A 20,077-nucleotide genomic window follows, 5' to 3' on the forward strand; every position below is an offset into this window, starting at 1 on the left:
CCGAGGTCCCACGAAACAGAAAGCTGCGGCTGTGCTGGACCAAGGGCTGTGTGAAGCTCTGTAGAGAGCGCGATATGGAAATCAGTATTAATGAAGTTGTTGACGCTCACCATAAAGATCCTCGTTAAACGTTCTCCACATTTAGAAGCTATGTTGTCAGCCTAAAAGCTGTATCAGTGTGCCTTGGGACGGACACCGCGGTTTAGACCCACGAAACAGAAAGCTGCGGCTGTGCTGGACCAAGGGCTGTGTGAAGCTCTGTAGAGAGCGCGATATGGAAATCAGTATTAATGAAGTTGTTGACGCTCACCATAAAGATCCTCGTTAAACGTTCTCCACATTTAGAAGCTATGTTGTCAGCCTAAAAGCTGTATCAGTGTGCCTTGGGACGGACACCGCGGTTTAGAAACGATCCACATACTCATCAGTTCCTCATAGACCTCGAGTCATGGTCAGCTTGTGCACTGGACTTACCTCCAAAAAGTAGCTGATGTGTTAGCCCAGGTTTTCTGTGAGTGGAGTTGTGCAGTTTGAGAGGAGGAGGAAAGCACCTTGTTCAGCCCCATGTTAACCAGACAGTTACTGTTGTACGTTCAGCGGCCTCTTTTTTTGTTGAGTTAAGTAGTTTCAAATCGTTCTTAGGGATTCCTGAACTAATCCACTGAATGAACTAATTATTTTCTATCTTATTTCTAGGCTTGTCAAATTGCGAATTTTGGAGTTAAGAGAAAATCACTTGAAAACTCTACCAAAGTAAGTGGTTGAATATTTACATAAGTCTCTTTCACCTGAAAATTCAAGAGTTGCAAATTGTTAGCAGTGCAGTGGTGGCATTTCTGTTAAGAGTGATTTTTTTCCATGACTTAAAGAAATTCTACTGAAGGTTCTTACCAAAAGGCAAACATATAATGGAAGATAGAGTCTGGTACATCAGCTGACTGTAACTCAGTATCCAAATCTGTAACGTGACATTTTAAAATATGAAATGTAAACACAATTGGAAAACAACATGTGAGAACCCTGGTCAGTGATGCTGTGACAGTATTTTCCTCACCAAGAAGTAATCTGATGTATTGAAAACGGATGCAATGTACCTTCTGTACAGCAATCTCCCCATGTGAGCTGTACAGCAGTTAAATGTATTTGGTGGTTTACAATACTATTCAGAAACCTGTATGCTCGGAATAGTGAAAAATGTCAATCTAGTGTTGTTTCTTGGTGCTATTTAACAAAAAAGTAAGTTGCTACACGTTGTTGCTATATTTTGACCAACATTTAAGTGGTATTTTGAAAAGAAGACAGTAAAGCAATGAAAAATAAAACTAAAGCCTTCCCATGGTAAATTTAGGAATGCACTGCATGAAGCAAGGGATACGGTCGTGTTCAAACCAAGGAAGAAATACCCATGGCTGCGGGGGCTGTATGTCCCCGTTGTGATACCTGCAGTGGAGACAAGACACTGTATTTATGAAACGTTGGTAGTATTGAGCTGCAGGTTATTGAGCTCCTTTAAGAAGGGCATCCTTTTTAGCAAGCGTGCGTTTACCAAAATCTACGCAGGGGTTTTGCCTATAATGGGATATAGTGACATTTTCACTACTCCTGGGGGCTTTTATCCGCAGCACTTTCCTTTTTTAAGGAAAGCTATTTTTGTGTTCAAGGCAATATTATTTGTATCAGTGGAAAACACTTTTTATATTTCAATTTCCTCTGTTCTGAGTTACATTTATTGTTTTTTTGGGGAAAAAATAAAGCTTCAATCCGCTGCCAAAGTGTTTATCTGCACTTAAAAATGAGAGCTGTTCATACAGCAGGTTTGCAGCCTTTGAGGGCTTTATCACCTGAAAGGCTGCAGCGATGCTGGAGTATGTGCATGTTATCAACTCCCCTCTTCAACATCAGGCTCTTTTAGAAGGGAATTGCATGGCCTTTCCATGCAGAAGGTGCCATTGGGATAAACGGATGTGTGCACGCTAGGGTTGAAGAATCGGAATTCCGTGACAAAATAATTTTGATCAAACAGAATGTTTTTATATTTCTGGTCTAATTCTAATCCCATTAAAGGTGGTAACGGATTTGTGGCTGAAGTCAATGGAAGCAAGCCTGGGGTTGTCTTTGTTAGTAATAAAAATGGTATTTTCGGTGATATGTGCTATTTAACAGGTACGTTTTGTCAAGTTTCGGAAGCAGTTGGAAGATTCGTACCTAAGCGTAGTGGGCTCTGGTCTCAGTAGCACAAAGTTTGTGAAGGTGGCTGAGCATGACTTCCCACTGTAGGATTCTGAAAGTAAGGAGGTTCTTTGATTGTTGTAACCAAGGGAAACGTTATTTGTAGGCGTGTTTCTTCCCTGCTCCTTGCTGTGGCAGAAGGCTTGGCTATACGCTGCTGAGAGGGCCTGGAAAGAGAAGGTTTTGCTTGTGCAAATGCTGATAGATAAAAGGGACAGCTGTGTTATGAATAAGAGGAAGAAAGTTGGCAAGGTCATTTTTGCGTCAACCAGACAAAAACAGGGGATTTCTGCATTTCTGGGCTAGTTCTATCCTCTGGAGTATTTTCTCTGCAAGGAAAAACTGGTGTCGAGTGCAATGGATGGGCAGGAGTTAACACATATTACAGAGAGTTAGTTTAGAGGATACACGTCCTGCTTCCTACTTTGGGTGAATTTGACCTCTTTTACATAAAGACGGTAACTGCTGGGCTGAAGCACCATCTCCTTTCACCCTGGGAGTGGGCCTGGGACGATCTGGGCTGAGCGTGGGAGGTCAGGGAGGAGCGTGGCAATGCCACGGGTGGATGCAGACACGGTGACGTGGCAGGAAGAGCGAACGCAGTACCAGGATGTTGTTTAGGCTTTACAGGGAAACAGGAAAGCGTTGAATACCAGACTCTCTTATTTCCTCAGCCAATAAGTAAAGGAGAATTGTGACAATAAAACTGGCTACAATAGAACCCTCTAGGAAAAGAAAGGTGATAATTGAAATCAGAATATATTTTACAATCTAGTTGTGGTGATGCAGGTCTGTCAGATTTATACTTAAAGGCTTGCTTTCTTATATTACGATTTTCTAGATATGCCACGAATAAGATAACCTGATTACGTTGATGGCTTGTCCAGTAGTTCCAATGTAAGAAAAGGCATGAAGAGGAAGACATAATTTTAATATTGTAATTTGGCTTTTTAATAGAGGTGAAACTTACTGTAAGCCTGTTTTAAGTATCTTCTGCTTAGTACTATTACCCTGTTAAGTGCAACTTAAAAGCTGTTCTCAAAAAGCAGAGCATATTCTTTCATCTGTTCTGTGCTGTAAAATCTGTGTGTAAAGAATGTATGATGGAAGCATTTAGCATTTTGGCATAAACAGGCATTAGATGTGCTTTGTGTTTACCACCGCTCCAACGTTGCTGTATTTCCTACCAGCTCAACAGTCAAGACTGTTGTAGGATGTATCCATGGCAACTGAATGCAAGATGGTCTAAAATTATTTACCAACAGATCAGCTTAAGTAAATACCAACTATGGTTGGCTGGAAGCTAGCTCTTTAACCCGAGCATGCATCTCTGAGACCTCCCTTTTTAATACATCTTGCAGTAAAAAATAAGGCCTTCCCTTTGTTGAATTTGTGGCAGTAATTTTACGGCATCTCAACCACGTCCAAACATATCACTGCATTCCCAGACGCTTTCCTGATGGAAAATTAGCGAAGCATCGTTCATAAAGCGCTTTGAAGGTTCTCCTCATTCCTTCTGACAAGCACAGCGAGCGTTTCGGATGCCGCTGTCTTGCTGTATCATTCTGGGCTGGAGCCATGCCTTGCTCTTCGGATGGTCCCATTTTCTGTCGGCAGTACTTGCTCTTCACGAAAATACGCCTAGGCTTACAAATGTTTTTCACATACCGAAAATACTTGTGTGTTTAATCTATTAATCTTGCCAATACTGTTTGTAAAATCAGTAATGTATCTTCTCTCTTCCGTGGTTTGATTGAAGATTGTCATTCGTGCTGCTTTCCAGCATCTTTTAAGCATTTAGAAATATGTGGAAATCTCTGGCCAATATTGCAAACAATTTTTTTAATGTTTTAGTAAAGCTTTAATTTATGCAGCAAAAAATAGAAAAACCTTTTTTCTAGATAAAATTCTAGAAAAAAAGAATTTGTCTTAAATTTCTGTTAAATGTTTCGGAGTAATTGGGACCAGATTTCTCACGTTTGGAAATGTTTCTCCTGTTACCCCTAGAGCACAGGGTTGTCTTTTGACTTGAAGAACCAACTGAGATCACTTGTATTGTCCTGTCAGGATAAAAGTGTGCTTGATGTCTGGGCGCTGTGACAGCTCGTGACATCATTGTGTCACAGCGCGGGGGGGTTCACAGGCCGTGGCTCCCGATAGCTCCGTCGCACTCTGCTCTGTGGTGCTTCCCTGCTGAAGGTGTATTTGAAGCGCCGGGCGAAGCTTTCCGTGGTGTTTTCATTTTGCACCCAAACTGAGGCAATGAAAATCAGCGAACGTTCCCGTTAGCTTCCGTGGGTTTGAAATGAGGCAGCGTGGGCTTCAGCGTTTAATTGGTCTGTGACCAAGTCATTTCGCAGAGTGGAGAGGAGTCGTTCCCAGTTTTCTATAAAAAAAAAGTTGTTCAACCTGGTTTTGAGTGCATAACTACTGACTGAATATACGTGCCTATTGCAAAATCATGGTGATGAACCAGGAGGTGATGAGTTTTCTGATAAATGCTATTAAGTGTGTGTGCATGCGCGTGTGCGTGCACCTCCCTTGGTGAATTAGGTGTTCACGTTATCGTCTCAGTATTCCCATTTCAGCCCAGATAACCAGCTTTCGTACCCCTGTTACCTCCTTCTCTCTTTCTCACTCTTAATTATCGATTCAGCTTTTATGGCTTTGTCTCACCTCTGTAACAAACTGGAGTGCTGTTTTCCTGTACGACTGCACAGTGAGGCATTGTTTTTCATCTAGTAGCTAAGTAATTATTAGGTTAGCCGTGCCTGTGCTGATGTTTTTGAAGCCATTTACCAAATACCTTTTGTGCTGGAGCCGGGATCTCCAAGGCCTGTACTTCGTTATAAGGCTGCCCTTTATGAATGGCTGGAAGTGTTGGACACCCCTGTAAGACCCGCAGAGCGGTCTGACAGTGACTTTCTAATTTGTATGATTAATGCAACCACTCAGATGCGTGGGATATTTCATGGTTTTCTTTGAGGAGTTACATAAATGATACCAAGTTTTCCCACTGTTTGGTAAGTGGATTGTACTGAATGCGCGGGAGTGCAGGTACCAAGCTCCTCTGTTCCTGTCAACAGTTATTGGTGTAGCAAGTGCACTTTTTCTAACCATTAGTTGTTTCTGGGAAGTTATTTTGATCTGATTGGATGAAAGTTCACAGTGGGTACAAATACAGAAGCCACGTTTGCGCTGCCTACGCTGTAGGAATCAACTTTACATCGTGATGAGTCAACCTGAACTCATGCAGCCGGGGCTGTGTTCTGCAGTCGGCTGTGATTCCTGCAGCTCCGACTGTCGTTCGGGGCCTGTGCCCTTTTCCTGGAGGCTAACTGTAATAAATGCATGTTAGACAGCACATCTTCCGCATAAGGTCTGATATTCTCCCAAAAGCAATGGGAAAAACCAAAAGTGCGTGTTCATGTTGGATGTTCAAATTGGATTCTACCGAAGGGCAGCTGGTTAAATCGTAGCATTGTTTTCCTGGGGTGTTTTTTCCTCTCGTAAGCAATAAGGCAGTTATATTGGCCAGACTCCACATTAGTACAGACCGTATTTTCATTTCCATTTCCACTTTGACTGTTTTCTGTGAGTTTTGAGTATACCTTGGTTTGTGCATTAAGGACCCATCACAGACCCGCGTCGTTGCGTTGGTGTTCGAAAGAACCAGGATCATCAGGCTGACGAATGAACCCTCGTGGGATAGAAGAGGGAATCAGTAAATGTCATTTAGTGTAATTACACCAGCATGTTTAGGAAGCAGAGGTATGTAGGGGCTCTGTGTAACTGTGCACTTTATGTGTGTGTGTATATATGTGGGCAGACAGCTAGGTACACAACACGGGGGTGTACGTATATACACGTGGTGCACATACACATGTACATGCTGTGTACACATCTGGGGTACATCTGTAGCCACTGGTTTTATAGACCAGGAACCAACCAAACCACAAAAGGAGCAGTGGGTAGGGGGCTATCCTGCGAGGCAGGGCTAGAGGAGAAGATGGGGAACATGCAGCGTACCAGGGGGACAAGGAAGTGAGGGGCCTTGGGGATCAAGGCGTGGACTCTATTCACTGCTGAGGACTTACACCCCATGAGCGATGTGACTTTCTCCTCTTAAAAAATAGTCTGTCCTAGACTAGGTAGTCCACAATTGAACCCAACCTCAAATCTAAGTTGCAAATTTTCCTTTTTTTTTTTTTTTGGCACAGCATTCTAGGAAGTGTTCCTTTCACTGATGTTCATCACTTTGCCTGTTGGAGGAGCTGTGGCTGTGTCAGAACAGCTCAGAGTTATTACTGTAATGGCAGTAAATTGCCAATTCTTCAAACAAATCTAGTAGCTAAATTTACAACTTATTGGGAAAGGAATGTTCTGAGCATTCAAATGTAACAACAAAAGCCATTAATTAACTTAACGGTCATAGTTAAGCCTGGACTGGTTACTGTGCATATGGAAGCTCATTCATTTGCATTGAATTTTATATTTTCTGAGATGAGGCTGTGTCATAAATAGTCGTTGCTCTTCATAGCAACAAATGTCAGCAGACAGTCACTCCTAAACTGAATGACTTGGGACAACATCATCCTCTGGAATCCCTGGGAGCAATCAAGAATATTTCATATCTCGGGAAAGAATCTGGAAACTCCACCTGTGCTGTTGCACCAAGCAGCCAGGCTACCTGCCCAGGGTTACTCAAAAATCTTTGAGTAAATTAAAGTAGTTAGTATGATCTTTACTCTTAAGGCTGTTTGGGCTGAGAAAAACACCTTTTCAGGCTTTTGTGGGTTTTCTGTCAGTAGCGGTTTGTAAAATTGGAAAATTGTAGAACCCGCATTTGTAAGTGGTGAGTCACTCGTGTCTGAGAGCTGTAGGTGCTGGTAATTGATGAGAAATTACTTGTGTTTGTTGTACTCATCGTAATGACTCACTGTTTCCCAACTGAAGCTGTGGCTTCGCATCTCTTCTCTGGTTTTCTTGGCAGTAGGCATTCCAGCTATTGTTTTTCTGCAATACCGTGCTGTTAGGAAATAATGTACGATGGAGACGTTAGCACAGGGGTGGGTCCCTGGGAGCTGAAGTTAGGGAAAGCCAGGATTTCTCTTGGTCTCCAGCCATTGCTCAGAATGCATTTGCTTTTTGAAAAGTAAAAACTGTAGATCAATTTCTTAAGTACAGCCTTTAAAATCGGAAGAACTATGTAATTCTGCCGGCGAGAGCAATTAAAAACTGGTTGAAAGTTAATAGTGCAGTGTGCAAGGTGGTGTACCCAGGGAGTAATAAGAATTTGTTAGGAGTTCTTCAATTCAAAATCATATTGGGGAAACAAAAAAAGACACAAGAATGTTAGAAGGATGTAAAATGTCTATGAGTCATCGATCTAATAAAGCCATGGCAATGCCAAATGTTCTCTAAGGGTTTTCACTAGAGACAGAGTGTGTGTGACATTGCACATTGCCAAGGAGGATGAGGAAGAGCTGAGGAGGGTCCTAATCCGATAGGAAGAATAATGCATGCAGGGTGTATTGTACGGAACGGCCCTAAAAATAATGGTGTTGTTCCTGATGGTTTGAACGTGTTGGCGTCCTGCCGTGTCAAGTCTGCTCTCTGAATAAGGCAGATTTTGGTGGGTATTGAGTAAATTGACTGAAATCAACCAGAAATGGACAGTTTTTATCGCAAATGGTGTAACTACCTTGTAAGGTTCTTGTGTTGATCATCACTTTGATATTCCTTTGAGGATGTTTGCATGCAGTGTTGTATTGCTCTTTTTTGGTTTAAATCAGTACGTTTCTGAAAGATGCTTGTTTTCCACTTATCTCTGTCCCCTCGGTTTTCAGTTGTGTTAGTGCAATCTTCTGGCATTGCCAAAATACTACATACCTGTAATTTTACTCCAGGTTTGAGTCACGAATAAAAGGACTTTATGGATATGATGTTAGGGTTGTGGTTTTTTTTTTTTCGATGGGTATGATGTTAGGGTTGTGGGTTTTTTTTTTTTTTCCTTTTGTTAAAGTTAACCATTTTATATTGAGGTGTATTCAGTCTTAAAATGTAAACCAATGTGTTTTATTCTTGATCACACATTCTTAGGCTTTGATTGTAATTAACTGTGAAAAAACAGGTGTGTTTCAGCCACAGTCTTATTTCTGAGAATTGCTGCTAATAAGTATGTTTGCTGTCAAAATTTAGACTCTACTTGAAAACTCGTTCAGACTTACCTGTTGTAGGCGATATCGTGTAAAGTTGGTAATCTGGGTTGCTTTTTTCTGCAAATGTCTCCAGTTATAATGAATCTCTGGGGTTTAACTGCCACTATTTACATTACAACAGCACTTCTGTGTGCTCTGGTTCTGCAGGAGAGTGGTTCTCAAAAACTCTATGAAAAATAAACCTTCCTAGTTCTGTATAATATTTTACTATCAATGCTTGAACGTCTTCCTTGGTAAAGGGCAATGGAAACATTTTCTTCCAATTATTTGGAAGCAGAGACTGTCAGTCTCACCTGAAGTTTTCCATGAGAAACATGAGAAAGAGAAATGGAAAGAAGGCGGCTGCCATCTATTAAGTTTTTCCTTCTGGGTAACGAGTGAAGGTGTGAAAACAGTCTTTTTGTACATACATAATGGAAGTATGTGTTGCGCCTTCACAATTAAACATACATGGTAACAAAAGCTTGTTGTTTTGTTACAATCCCGCTTCTCACCCAGAAAAATTCACTCTTGTGAAATTTCATAAAATGGAATTTTTCTTTCTTTGAATTTCAAGTGTACTTTTTTCCTGTAAATATGTAAAAAATTAACATTTTTCTCTAACATTCTTTCTTTCCATTTCTTTCTTCCCCCCAAAATTTACAGATAGAACCATAGAAATTAGAAGCTCTGTAACGTGCTGAGGGGAGTGTACATGTGCCTTTACCCCGCCCCTAGATAATTTAGTTAGTTTAGTTTACAAACTGATTAAATCCAAAAATTTGTGTCACGGGTTGTTCTTGCTTTCATTGGCCACTCACTTAGCAATACTGTAACTCCTTCACACCTGAAAAATAACTCAGAATTTTAAATGTTGCACTGGGAATGTCAAACTTCCATTTATTCCATTACCAAGCTGCTGTGTGGATCTGCACGTGATTAATGTGCCAGTCATCCACAACTACAAAATGTTGTTTTGCTAGATAAGATTGGTTGCCTAGCAAACAAATCAGATGTAAACAAGGTAGAATGGTGGAGGTTGTCCTGTTCCTGTTGTAATGTTCATAAATATATGTTTGCTGAAATTACTTGTAACTCTTATTTATGCTGGTTATTTCTTAAAAGTGGTGGGAAGGTGTATAAGGAGACTCAGAGGATCAGTATTTCTAAGCAGCATCGTGAAGCCTGTATAAAAGGCACCCAGTCATTTGTTGTTGAAACAATGCACAGTGAAGTAGTCTAGGTTCTTCCTTGGCAGAATGCATACAATAGTAGATGTTTTGCAGAGCTTAAGTTTGCAGATCAGACGTACCTACACCTGTAGAGAGCTGCAGCTCTTACACCCTTCTATAGCTGAGACTTTGTTCCAAATTGAGAGAGTAAGCAGAATAATACAGATTAATCACTTCTTGCATAGAGACAGTGCAGACTGAATGCTGACGTTGCTCTGAAATAATCAATTTACTGTGAAAACTGGCATGTGTCACTTAGAAGCATCTTTGGTGATTTATCAAAATGCTGTTTGAATGCTGTCAGGTAGAGTTATTTGGTTCTTGTTCCCTATTTCAGTACCACTTTGCTTTGACTTTTGAAGACAAGTGTAAACGTTGCTCAGCTTTTGCCGTGTCGAAAGGCTGCCGATACAGCCTTGTTGTGTCTTTAGTCTCATCTCAAATACTAAGGATCCAGAAGGATATTCAAACATGGAAAATGTCACAGTCCATTTGTTACCGTTTTTCCGATATGAAATTTGCTGAATAAAAGTGATGATTTTTATTTCCATTAACCTGAAAATGGAGTCGTAAAGAGCATTTTTGTGACTTAAGAACATGAGTCCCATTGACTTGTCTGAGATTTAAATTCCTAACATCCTTATCACTTCCAAAATCCCCTCTTAGGAGGTAGATTTGCAAAAATCGCAGGTTGTCTTAAGTGTGAAGTCAGTGGAACAGTTAGTTTATATCAGCTGAGAATCTGTCCAGAGCCATCTAAATATAAGCTTGAAAGCTTGGCTTTAGATTGCTATTTTTTGAAATGCTGTTCCACGTTCTTCCTCGTTCAGTGTGAAGATGTAGACTGTTTCCCACACTTTGAGATTACAAATATTTTCATCATTCATGATGACCTGTTTTCTTCAAACACTAACTCTGGCTGAGTTTAATACATCCTATTCCAGGAGAATTACTACTTTGGCACGACGTTATTAATACATTGCCAATATTTTAATCAACAGCTACTACTATGCATCTTCTCTTTAGGCTTTTTAAAACTAGGTTTTTGCTGCTCAGAGAAGATGCATAGAAATATATTGCTGTCTTACTGTAAGTGCTTTTCCAGTGGATACGGTGGGTCAACCTTGTCTGAAAAATTGCCTTAATTATTCTGGTCTAGAGACAGGAGTGGCATTTTCTTTGTCGCATCTCCTGTAAGGGACACCTGGGAGAAGATACTGCTAGAACTCCTTGATTGCAGTGACCACACACCCGTGCTGGTTCTGCCATCTAGGATAATCCTGGTATTACTTAAATTAGTGGTTCTTACCTGGTTGTGTTCATCCTGTGTAATTTTATTGTGTCCACTGGGTATAGGAAAGAAGGACGAAATTAGAGCCCTGAGTTAGACCTGTTTCATAGACCAATTCTATTTATTTATTTATCACTTAGTTGTTTCTTTAAAACTTCCATTTAACAGATGCAAAAGGGATTTGTGTTTTGGGAAGAGTTTATAGCTGACTAGTAGGGTTACAATTCAGACAAAGACTTCACAGCACAAAGTGGTGAGAGGGGAGAACATTTACAACTAGGGAGAATGACCCTAGCCCACCTTAGGCTCATTTTGTTCTTAATTAGACCAGAACCCTGAGCTCCTCCTGGAGCATGTGGGAGCTGAACACACACGGAGTTCTCTCTGGCTGTTATCCTGAGATGTAATTTGGTGACTCTGTGCTCTGCTTTCTCACGTGTTGTTGTCTGATGGTGTGCCGGGCAATTGCTTGTTACACTCACAACACTTTAAGTCAGTAGCCTTTTAATTTTACTTGATTAAAAAACCCCGTACAGAGTAAAAACGCCTGACCACAATTCAAACTGCAAGAGGAATTAGAGAGAAGCTAACTGCTCAAATGCATTGAGACAGGATGGGGACTTCCCCCGCCGTGACCGTCAGGGACCTTTTCCTTGCCCCAGCTGGAGTAGGCTCCTACTAGAAGCCCCTGCTTCTGGCCTTGGCTCCAGTGCAGCCCTGGCTTGCAGGGAACACCCCTCCGCAGGCACCCCACTGCCCTCCGCTCTCCTGCCCTGTCCTTGGGTAATGGCACAGCCCCGTGCCCTGGGGCAGCGCGTTTCTGTCATCCCATGGGTTGTTGGATGAAGGATGGGTGGTTCCAAGCTACACGTGTGTCGAAGGACGTTCGTGGTTCTTGCCATCCGTAGCCGAGGTGTAGAAGCTGTACCTGCAGGCGCTGGGGGCTGTGAACTTCAGCAGTGGCCGTTTGTCCTCCACGTGAGAGGGAGGGGATGTCCTGAAATCGGGTGTCCATGTGTTTTCATGATGACTGGATCATGAAAGAGCTTGGTTTCCAGTTTCTGTGAGTAGGACTTTTGTCTTTCTGGTGCTTTTTAGTTTAGGCCCTTGAAACAGATTTCGGTTAAGTCTCAAGTCCCCGGTGCCTCAGATGCATTGGTTGTGTTTAGAGACCTTCTGCACCAGCGGTTCCATCTTTTGGGCATTGAAATTGGTTTTTCTCATCTTAGCGTTTGAAGATGGAGAGTGCCCTTGCGCATCGCCTGAGAGTGTACAGTGACTCGGAGAGCAGAGGATGTGGAGTCAGCAGATTTTCGGGCACCAGAAATGGCAGCATCAGGAGCATCAGCACGAGTAGACTGTGTTGAGGTAGTTCTCCCAAACTAAATTATGAAACCAAACCATTCTGGTGTACAAAGGCTGATGGAGGCTGCCTCTTCGTCCGGAGTGGTGAATCCCAATGGATGAGTTGAGGGGCTTTCCCGTAGGCTTAACCCACGTGGCGTCATGTACAGCCCTGTGTTTGGAGCAGCAGGGTTTCTGGCAGCCGTGCAGCCAAGGCGAGAGCTTGCCTTGCAGCATGGCTGCTCCCACCTTCTCCGTGTGCTAACACCGAGACCATATCAAAGTGGGAAAGCAGCACGCTTCCGTGATGGACTGAGAGCTGCCAGGGTTACTTTGTCTCGGAGGCTTCATGGCTTTAGGCATCATCCCATGGTCTCTGCTGTATTCTCTGATTTGTGGATTGATACTGCAGATTGCAAAATCCCTAAGTTCTTCAATATAATTACAGTTGAAATGGACAATGTTATTGATAGTTGAAGATGAAACAGACGTTATTATAGATACTGTGTACATGGGTTTGGATGTTTTCTGTTATATTTCAGTCCATGTGTAGCAATATTCTGTATTCTCAATACCAGTTTTTAAACATACTTTGTTATTCTGGATAATATATAGATTCAGTGCTTTATGACAGATTAATTTATACTTTTGGTCCTTCGCTTTACACCATACATGTGTTATATTCTGGAAGTGACATGGATTATGTTGAGAATCACTGAAAACTGAGTTTTCTCTGTAATCCGTTAAGTGATGTCTAAGTCAATAGCTCTTTGTGGTTGTATCATGCAACGCTTTAGCCCTGGTGAAGATTTAAATCCTCTGCAGCAGGCAAACTATTAACATAAAGTATTAATTTGGTAACTTCCAAACCGATTCATCCATGAATTTAAAGTTATGTTGCAAGGTTTAAGATACTAAAAACTGGAAGAGACTCCCGCGTGTGGCATTTTAACGTCTTTGAAATAAAGGTGACTGTGTGCAACGAAAGCGTGAGAAAATATTATTTGAAATGAATACAGCAGATAAGCCGGTGATGGCAACAGATTTGCCTTTATTTGCTTTTTATTTTTTCAGAAAATAATGGTATCCATTTATCACAAACTCGGAAATACGCAGAATATGTAACTCTATGTTGCTGCGCAAGGAAATGGAGCTTGTAACCGGTACGGCTTCCTCGGTCCCCTCTTTGCAGTTGTGTGACATAGAGGAATCAGGCATTAATTGTATAGAGCTACTGTATTGCCTCTTCCATTGCATTTATCGGTGTGAAAATCCCCTTGTCTCTGACACAATTGCTTTTGACTCTTCTTTTTTAGCCGTTAGAGATACTTTTGGTATTTACGAGCACAGTTCTTCATGTGTGGGAATGATTGGGATGTGATTGGAAGTGTATGACCGAAGGTTGGAATAAACCTTTGTGTAATCACCATCTCCTGTGTCTGGCAGAAAGCTGACCGGGATTTTGATGAGAATGCCATGATTTCATTGAAACAATATATGGCAGTCGACCCCTTTGGTTTGCCAGAAACTGTAAATGCAGGGCTTTTCCCTGGTTATTTGAGGTGTTTACAATGTGTAGATCAGTAGCTTCTAAATAAGGCAGCAAACCCAAACATGAGCAGACGAGAAAGTTATGGTAAGTGATATATGTGATTACCCTGAATTATAATTAATGCCACTGTATTGTATAATGTGAGTTACAATTTATGGGGTGGGAATGTTTTGAAACTATTGTGAGCAATGTTAATTTTTCACCAGGTCTTCAGCAATCTCTCCAAGATACTCTCTACGGTTGTTTTCATGCATGTGTAGTTTTTTGAGAGCCATGTCCCATTATTGTGTTTAAAAATAATAATTTTTTAAAAATCACTTTATTCTGAACCTAATGTGAGGTCCGTAGCGATAGCCAAGAATTAGGTCTTCTCCACGTAACTCCTGCAGTTACTTCGGGATGGAAGAACAGATCCAAATGCTGTATGGGTAAAGACTTCTGTGAAAATTTTGGCTGCAAGTTTTATTAGCGCATTAATTATATTACATTACATAATTTAAGCAATGAATATTTAACTGAGCATTACTCATAATTGCACCTTTCCTGTTCCACCTTTATAAAATGACCTCACGTAAAAAAATATAATTAATCTTTTCGCAAGAAAAATATAAGTAATTACATGAAAGGGATAAAAATATCACCGGCTAATGAAAAATCTCATCTAATATTCCATTGGGTGCATTTGGCAGTGTGCTTTATCTTTTGATACAGTACCAGCTAGCTGCAATTAATCTGCCCCCATGTAAATGCTGCGGTTTCTGGAGCTGCGCAGCTGACTGCCTTCAGAAAGTGCGCAAAGTGACGTGTATGAGTTGCCTTTTGTGATGAATTTAGAGTAGTGCAGACCCAACCTCTCAAAGGAAAAGTTCCGTTCCGGGGTAGAACACAGGATGAAAGCTTTTACCTGTTTGATTGTAACTTAAATTCCAATTGGCTTAACCTTTGAATAGTTTCAGAGTTTCACGTTTCAAGATACGCAATTTGGCGTCTGCTGAACAGCCGTGGTGTGTGTCGGTGACGGAGAAGCACTGGTCAGCGTCCGGGTCAGCGGTATTTTCAGTCCCATGGCCGAGTCTTTCTGAGCACTTTAACACAGGCCTGGGGAATCGTAACCAGTAGAAGCTTTTATCAACTTCAGAATGATAAAGTCCTAAATAATACTGCCCAGGAGAGAAGACTTAGTACGACCTGTTAAAACATCTGTCACGTTGCCCCGTTTTTCACCCGTGGATGCGTTGCCCGACGTAGAGCTTGAGTGCGTATGCCATTAACGTAACCGCAAAACGAGCGCAAAGGGCTAGAAACGCGCGATGCTCCCAGGCTGAAATCTCTTTTCTGCGCTGTGTAAAGCGTTCGTGTGGCGCTGAGGGGTGAATCCCGCCCTCGGGACCTGTTAAAGGAACCTGGGGTGTGTTTAGATGCTTTTCACATCCTAATCGTTCAGGCTGCGCGTGTGCGCTACCTGCTTGCCGAGCGGGCGCCGTGTCTTCAGAGGGGCCCTGTTGGCTGGCTCGAAGAAAAATACCTTGATTTCCGAAACAGCAACTGGTAAATTGTGGATAGGTAGGTGTAATAGTTACAGAACTCGAGTCCAGTCTTGCAAACAGGTACGGGCAGGGAGTGCACACCTTGGTGTAAAGGATTCTCATCGAATTAATGAGATTCTGTATGGTAATAAGAGTCTCCATAGTCATCAAGTTTGCAATTAGAAATGTAATTACTTACTGCGTTGGCTTCCATTCATTTAAAAATGTGTATACGATATTTACAACTTGTATCAATATGTCAGGAGTCTGAACTAGATTAATAACAAACCGATTAAGACACAATGGTGAAAGTTTGAGGAGGAGTGAGTTAGGCCAAAAGTCACATTTTTGGGGATGTATGCATCGTTTCAGAGAAAGGGAGTGTAACTGAGCCGCTTGAGCGTGTTGCAGCTTTGTTTAATAAACTCAGCTTTACTCTGGGTGTGTAAAATTTCAGTCAGGTTGTGCAAGATGCTTCCAAAGGGAAGTGCAGTGCAGTCAGCACCAGAGGGGTTACAAACATCTGTCACTACTTTATTAATGGAGGTTGTAATATAAATTGGATTCCTTTTGGGGACAGTGTGAAACATTCTCTTCATCCATGTGACTTCAGCATCTTCCTTACGCTTCCTCATCTGTTGTGCTGGTGGAATGCTTCTGGCTCCCAGCCTTCCAGATACTCTTGCATACTAAGGACTGACTCCACATTTCATTATTCCTTCCGATTTTATAGCATTAATAGTTCAAAGTAATGAATAGCAGAAGAACAAAAAAGCAGTAAGAGGCAAGTTGGGAACTGTGGAGCATGAATTGCAACGTATGTGGCTGCGGTGGGGGTCTGTGTGGACTATGTCGGCAGTTGTTCTAGAATTGGTGTGCTCAGTCTGGGCTGATCGTAGCTATATTGATCAGTGTTGTTCTGGAGTTGTGTCAGGTTTAACTCCTCCATGCTTAACCTGTAACTTCGTGGTTCGTGCCTTGTAGTCAAAAATTCGCTTCTACTTTTAAGTTAATTGTAACGTAGGCGCTGACCCCTTGGGAGCGGCGTGGCCAGCTACCATTCCTTTTAGCAAACAAGCACAGTCTCTCTCGCTTTCCTGTCTCAAAGATATTTGTGAACGTGGATCAAATAGGTTGGAAAGTATATTGGAAAATAGATGTGGAGTCGTTGTGGGACAGGGAAAAGAAAAATATAAAGAAGCCACGTACAGCAGTGGAGTTGAGTATGAAATAGGTGAACGATCAGAAAGCACTGAGAAGAAAAGCTATCGTGATTTTATCTGCGTTAGGGTGAGCATCAGCACAGGGAGGTGAAGTGGTCCTTAACGTGAACTGTGACTGTTCCTGGGTATTTCCAGAACACCAGGTGGTCAGCAGAAAGAACCTATTTGCTAGGTTCAGACTTGTGAGGAAACGGAGATTCTGCAAAACTGGACCAAAAAAGAGCAATAATGAGCAAGCAGATGAACACTGGGGAGAACATTTTCGAGATCCATAAAGGTAAAGCAGGCCGAGTAGCACCGAGGGCACTGAAGAGAGCGGTACCACAGGGGCATGTCCTGCGGTGCCATCACCAGTGCTTTCACAGCGCTGGTGACATCAGCTTCAAAGGGCTCTAGGACTTGGCATGGCGCTTCCCAAAATCGTTGTGGCAATGCATCAGTATTTATTACATTAGCTAGCTTAATTTTTCTGTGTTTGAGAAGACTGCAGATTACGTTAGGTGAAAGGTAACAACCTAAATGTGAAAGACAGCAGGTTCTGTCAGTTGGAATTACTGATTTAGTTCAGTGGCAAACTATTGGCCGAAGAGGCCTAGATCTATTTTAACAACCTCTCTGTACAGGACATTAATTCCTGTGAAGTGCAGGAGCACATCTGGTGCCTGATCTTAATTTGAGACCCTAAGGGTCATTCCTTAAATTACGCCGAGTGGTGAAGAAATACAGTAGGTTAATTGAAGAAATCTAAGAAACTGTATCACTTCTTAAACTTGAGAGCAGAACGTTTGTTTATATACATGTTCTTTTTGATTTTGGTAATGTATGTCTACCAAAATGCGTTACTCTACTGAAGAATGGCAGTTATATTTCTGTTAATTATTTTCCTATTTAGAAAACTAGCAGTAAACTTTGCTTGTAGTAAATATGCAGCAGTGCTCTTTATCTAGCCCCATCACAATCTCGTTCTTCCATGATACAAATGTTAAAACAGGTCTGTGTTTTTCAGCCATAGCATCTTTCACAATCAGTTTTACTTCCGATACAAATCGCGGAGACAGAATGGTTGGTACTTTAGGTCCCATGGATTAGGACTATGCTGATTTTTTGGATTAGGGTCGACTCGGATTACGTTAGAAGGCCTCTGAACGGACTGTTGCAGTTAATGCTAAATTACTTAATTATTTTTAGCCTCCTTTTTTACCACCACCACGGTCCAGGGTGGTGTTTAGAGCATATTGGTCTACCAGGGCTTAAAGAGAAATTCTGCTGTAGAAGTAACATCCTGTTCCTGTTTTGTGCACGGAAGCAAAGGCAGGAATTAATGTATTAAATGTGAACATGATCCAGAAGAGAGTAGCCACATCACCTTTTGGAAGGGGTCCTGGCTCAGGCTGGCTCCCAGATTTGCCCGGGAATAGCTTGGGGTAGGACTAACCAGGAGGAGCCCAGTCTGTGTGAGGAACCCTTTCACGTTTGGACAGAGTCTGGGGTCGCTCTCTGGCACATCACACTGCTTGCGTGGCTGCGGCACTTAGCTCCCTGGAAGCCTTACTATCTAAACCCCCTTGTTTAGGGCAGAATTTTCATTAAGAGGCCCGGAATAATATAAGCTTTCCAGTATCTGAAGGGGCCTACAAGGGTACTGGGAGAGGACTTTTTACAAGAGCCTGTAGTGATAGGACAAAGGGTAATCGGTATAAATTGAAATCAGGGAGGTTTAGATTAGATGTCAGGAAGAAATTCTTCACAGAGAGGGTGGTGAGGCACTGGAACAGGTTGCCCAGAGAAGCTGTGGCTGCCCCATCCCTGGATGTCTTCAAGGCCAGGCTGGATGTGGCTTGGAGCAACCTGGTCTAGTGGAAGGTGTCCCTGCCCATGGCAGGGGGTTGGAACTGGATGGTCTTTAAGGTCCCTTCCAACCCAAACCATTCTATGATTCTATGATTCTATAATCATAATTCAATTTTTTCCCAAATGAATGAAATCTGTATGGAATATTTATAAAGCCATTTGGTTTAAATTTAATAACCTTTTAAAATATAAAATAAGGGGATTGAGTGCACGATTTGAAATCATTTACTAACTTTAAAATCTCAACCGTTATAAAAAATCAAATCAATATATATTCAAGTGAGGAAATAGCTCTCATTCTCCAGCGTCATCGTAATTTTGAATACAACTCCCTATTCTTAACTCCAAATGGATTGGAAATTCTAACATTGTGGAAGGGCCTGGAGGATCACATAGTACACATGTATTGTGTAGCAAATTAGCTTTAGAAAAAACTTCTTATCTTTCCAGTATGAGCAAAGTTGTAGGCTGCACCAGTGCAGAACACCAGTCCCAGTTAAGCATGCTGCCGTCCTGCCATCCTTCCAGCACGCTCAGCCCTCACGAGCTGCTCAGCAATTTTCCTCTCATTTTGAAAGGATCTTAGCTGCTTTGTGATTACTTCTTGGAGTTAAGTGCAGCTTTTTAAACTGTGTATTGTTTTAAAAGTGCCTTTATTCAAAATGGGTAGGTTTGAAATGCTTTTACCAGCCAGTCCACATATAGTCTGTGCTGGGTGCCTTTGGCAGTGTGAGCTGCAGTCGAGAGAACCAGTTTTCTCACAGCACGGAGATAAACCTGGGAGATTTATCCCGTAGAGTTCGGTAAATGAAGAATTTAATTACGTAATTTGTAGCAACTTCTCACTTTCAGTTCAACGTTGCAGCCGCCTGAGCCCAAGCATACAGGTGCTTTTTTTGCTGCTGCGTAGCGATCAGTCACAGACGCAAATCCATGTTATTCCCCATTTAAAGCCCTTTATTGCATAAAGCAAGCTTGATCCTAACTTTTGGTTTGCTTTCTTACGCCACACGCTTATGTGACACTTCTTGTGCAGACGGGTAAGCTGCGTTGGTTGGTTTTGCTGTCATTTGCACAGTCTTTGGCAGCAAAGACTGGGCGAAGCCTTTCTTGCCCTCAGAGGAGGTCGCAGATTGGTCATTGGGTTAAAAATCTGAATCCTGTTGTTTATCTGCTTCTAGTGATAGAGTTGTCACAAGCTGCTGGTGTCACTAAACGCCGCTGTTTGTCGGTGTGACAGCTGACTTACACCGAAATGGAAGCCACGTGTCCGGTCACCCCAAGTACATCCCAGAGCGGGGACCCCCCAGCTCAGGGCATTCTGTTAAACCGGCCCGAGAACATAAACCGAGCCTCGTCTAAGCTTAACTCGGTTGGCACGCCGATCCTCGACACGAAGTGCCTTTGCGTCGTGGCTGCAGTTAGGTACCGCTGGAGGGACGTAACGACCAGACTTTGTACACTTTCTGGTGGTTTATATAGCAGTTGATAACAAATTTGTAAATCTGTATGCAAAATGTCATCATTTATATTACTTTCAAATGTTTATAAATATAAAACGAGTCATTTTCCTTGAGCAACTAATCAAAACTGTGCCAATATTTTATGTTTGGTTTTATACTAAAGCAA

The 20,077-nt window shown here is 42.0% G+C and overlaps 1 protein-coding gene across 1 annotated transcript in view; it reads left to right on the forward strand.

The window, feature by feature from the left end:
* Positions 1-20,077, forward strand: part of LOC104507688 (leucine-rich repeat-containing protein 7-like) — a gene marked incomplete at its 3' end in the record, with an annotated part of 68,828 nt that overhangs the window by 9,424 nt on the left and 39,327 nt on the right. The window contains 1 exon segment of the mRNA XM_010149049.1: positions 697-753. Within this exon segment, the coding sequence (XP_010147351.1) occupies positions 697-753 (57 nt within the window).

The sequence above is a fragment of the Eurypyga helias genome, unplaced genomic scaffold, assembly GCF_000690775.1.
Source record: "Eurypyga helias isolate BGI_N326 unplaced genomic scaffold, ASM69077v1 scaffold15843, whole genome shotgun sequence".
Taxonomy (NCBI): domain Eukaryota; kingdom Metazoa; phylum Chordata; class Aves; order Eurypygiformes; family Eurypygidae; genus Eurypyga; species Eurypyga helias.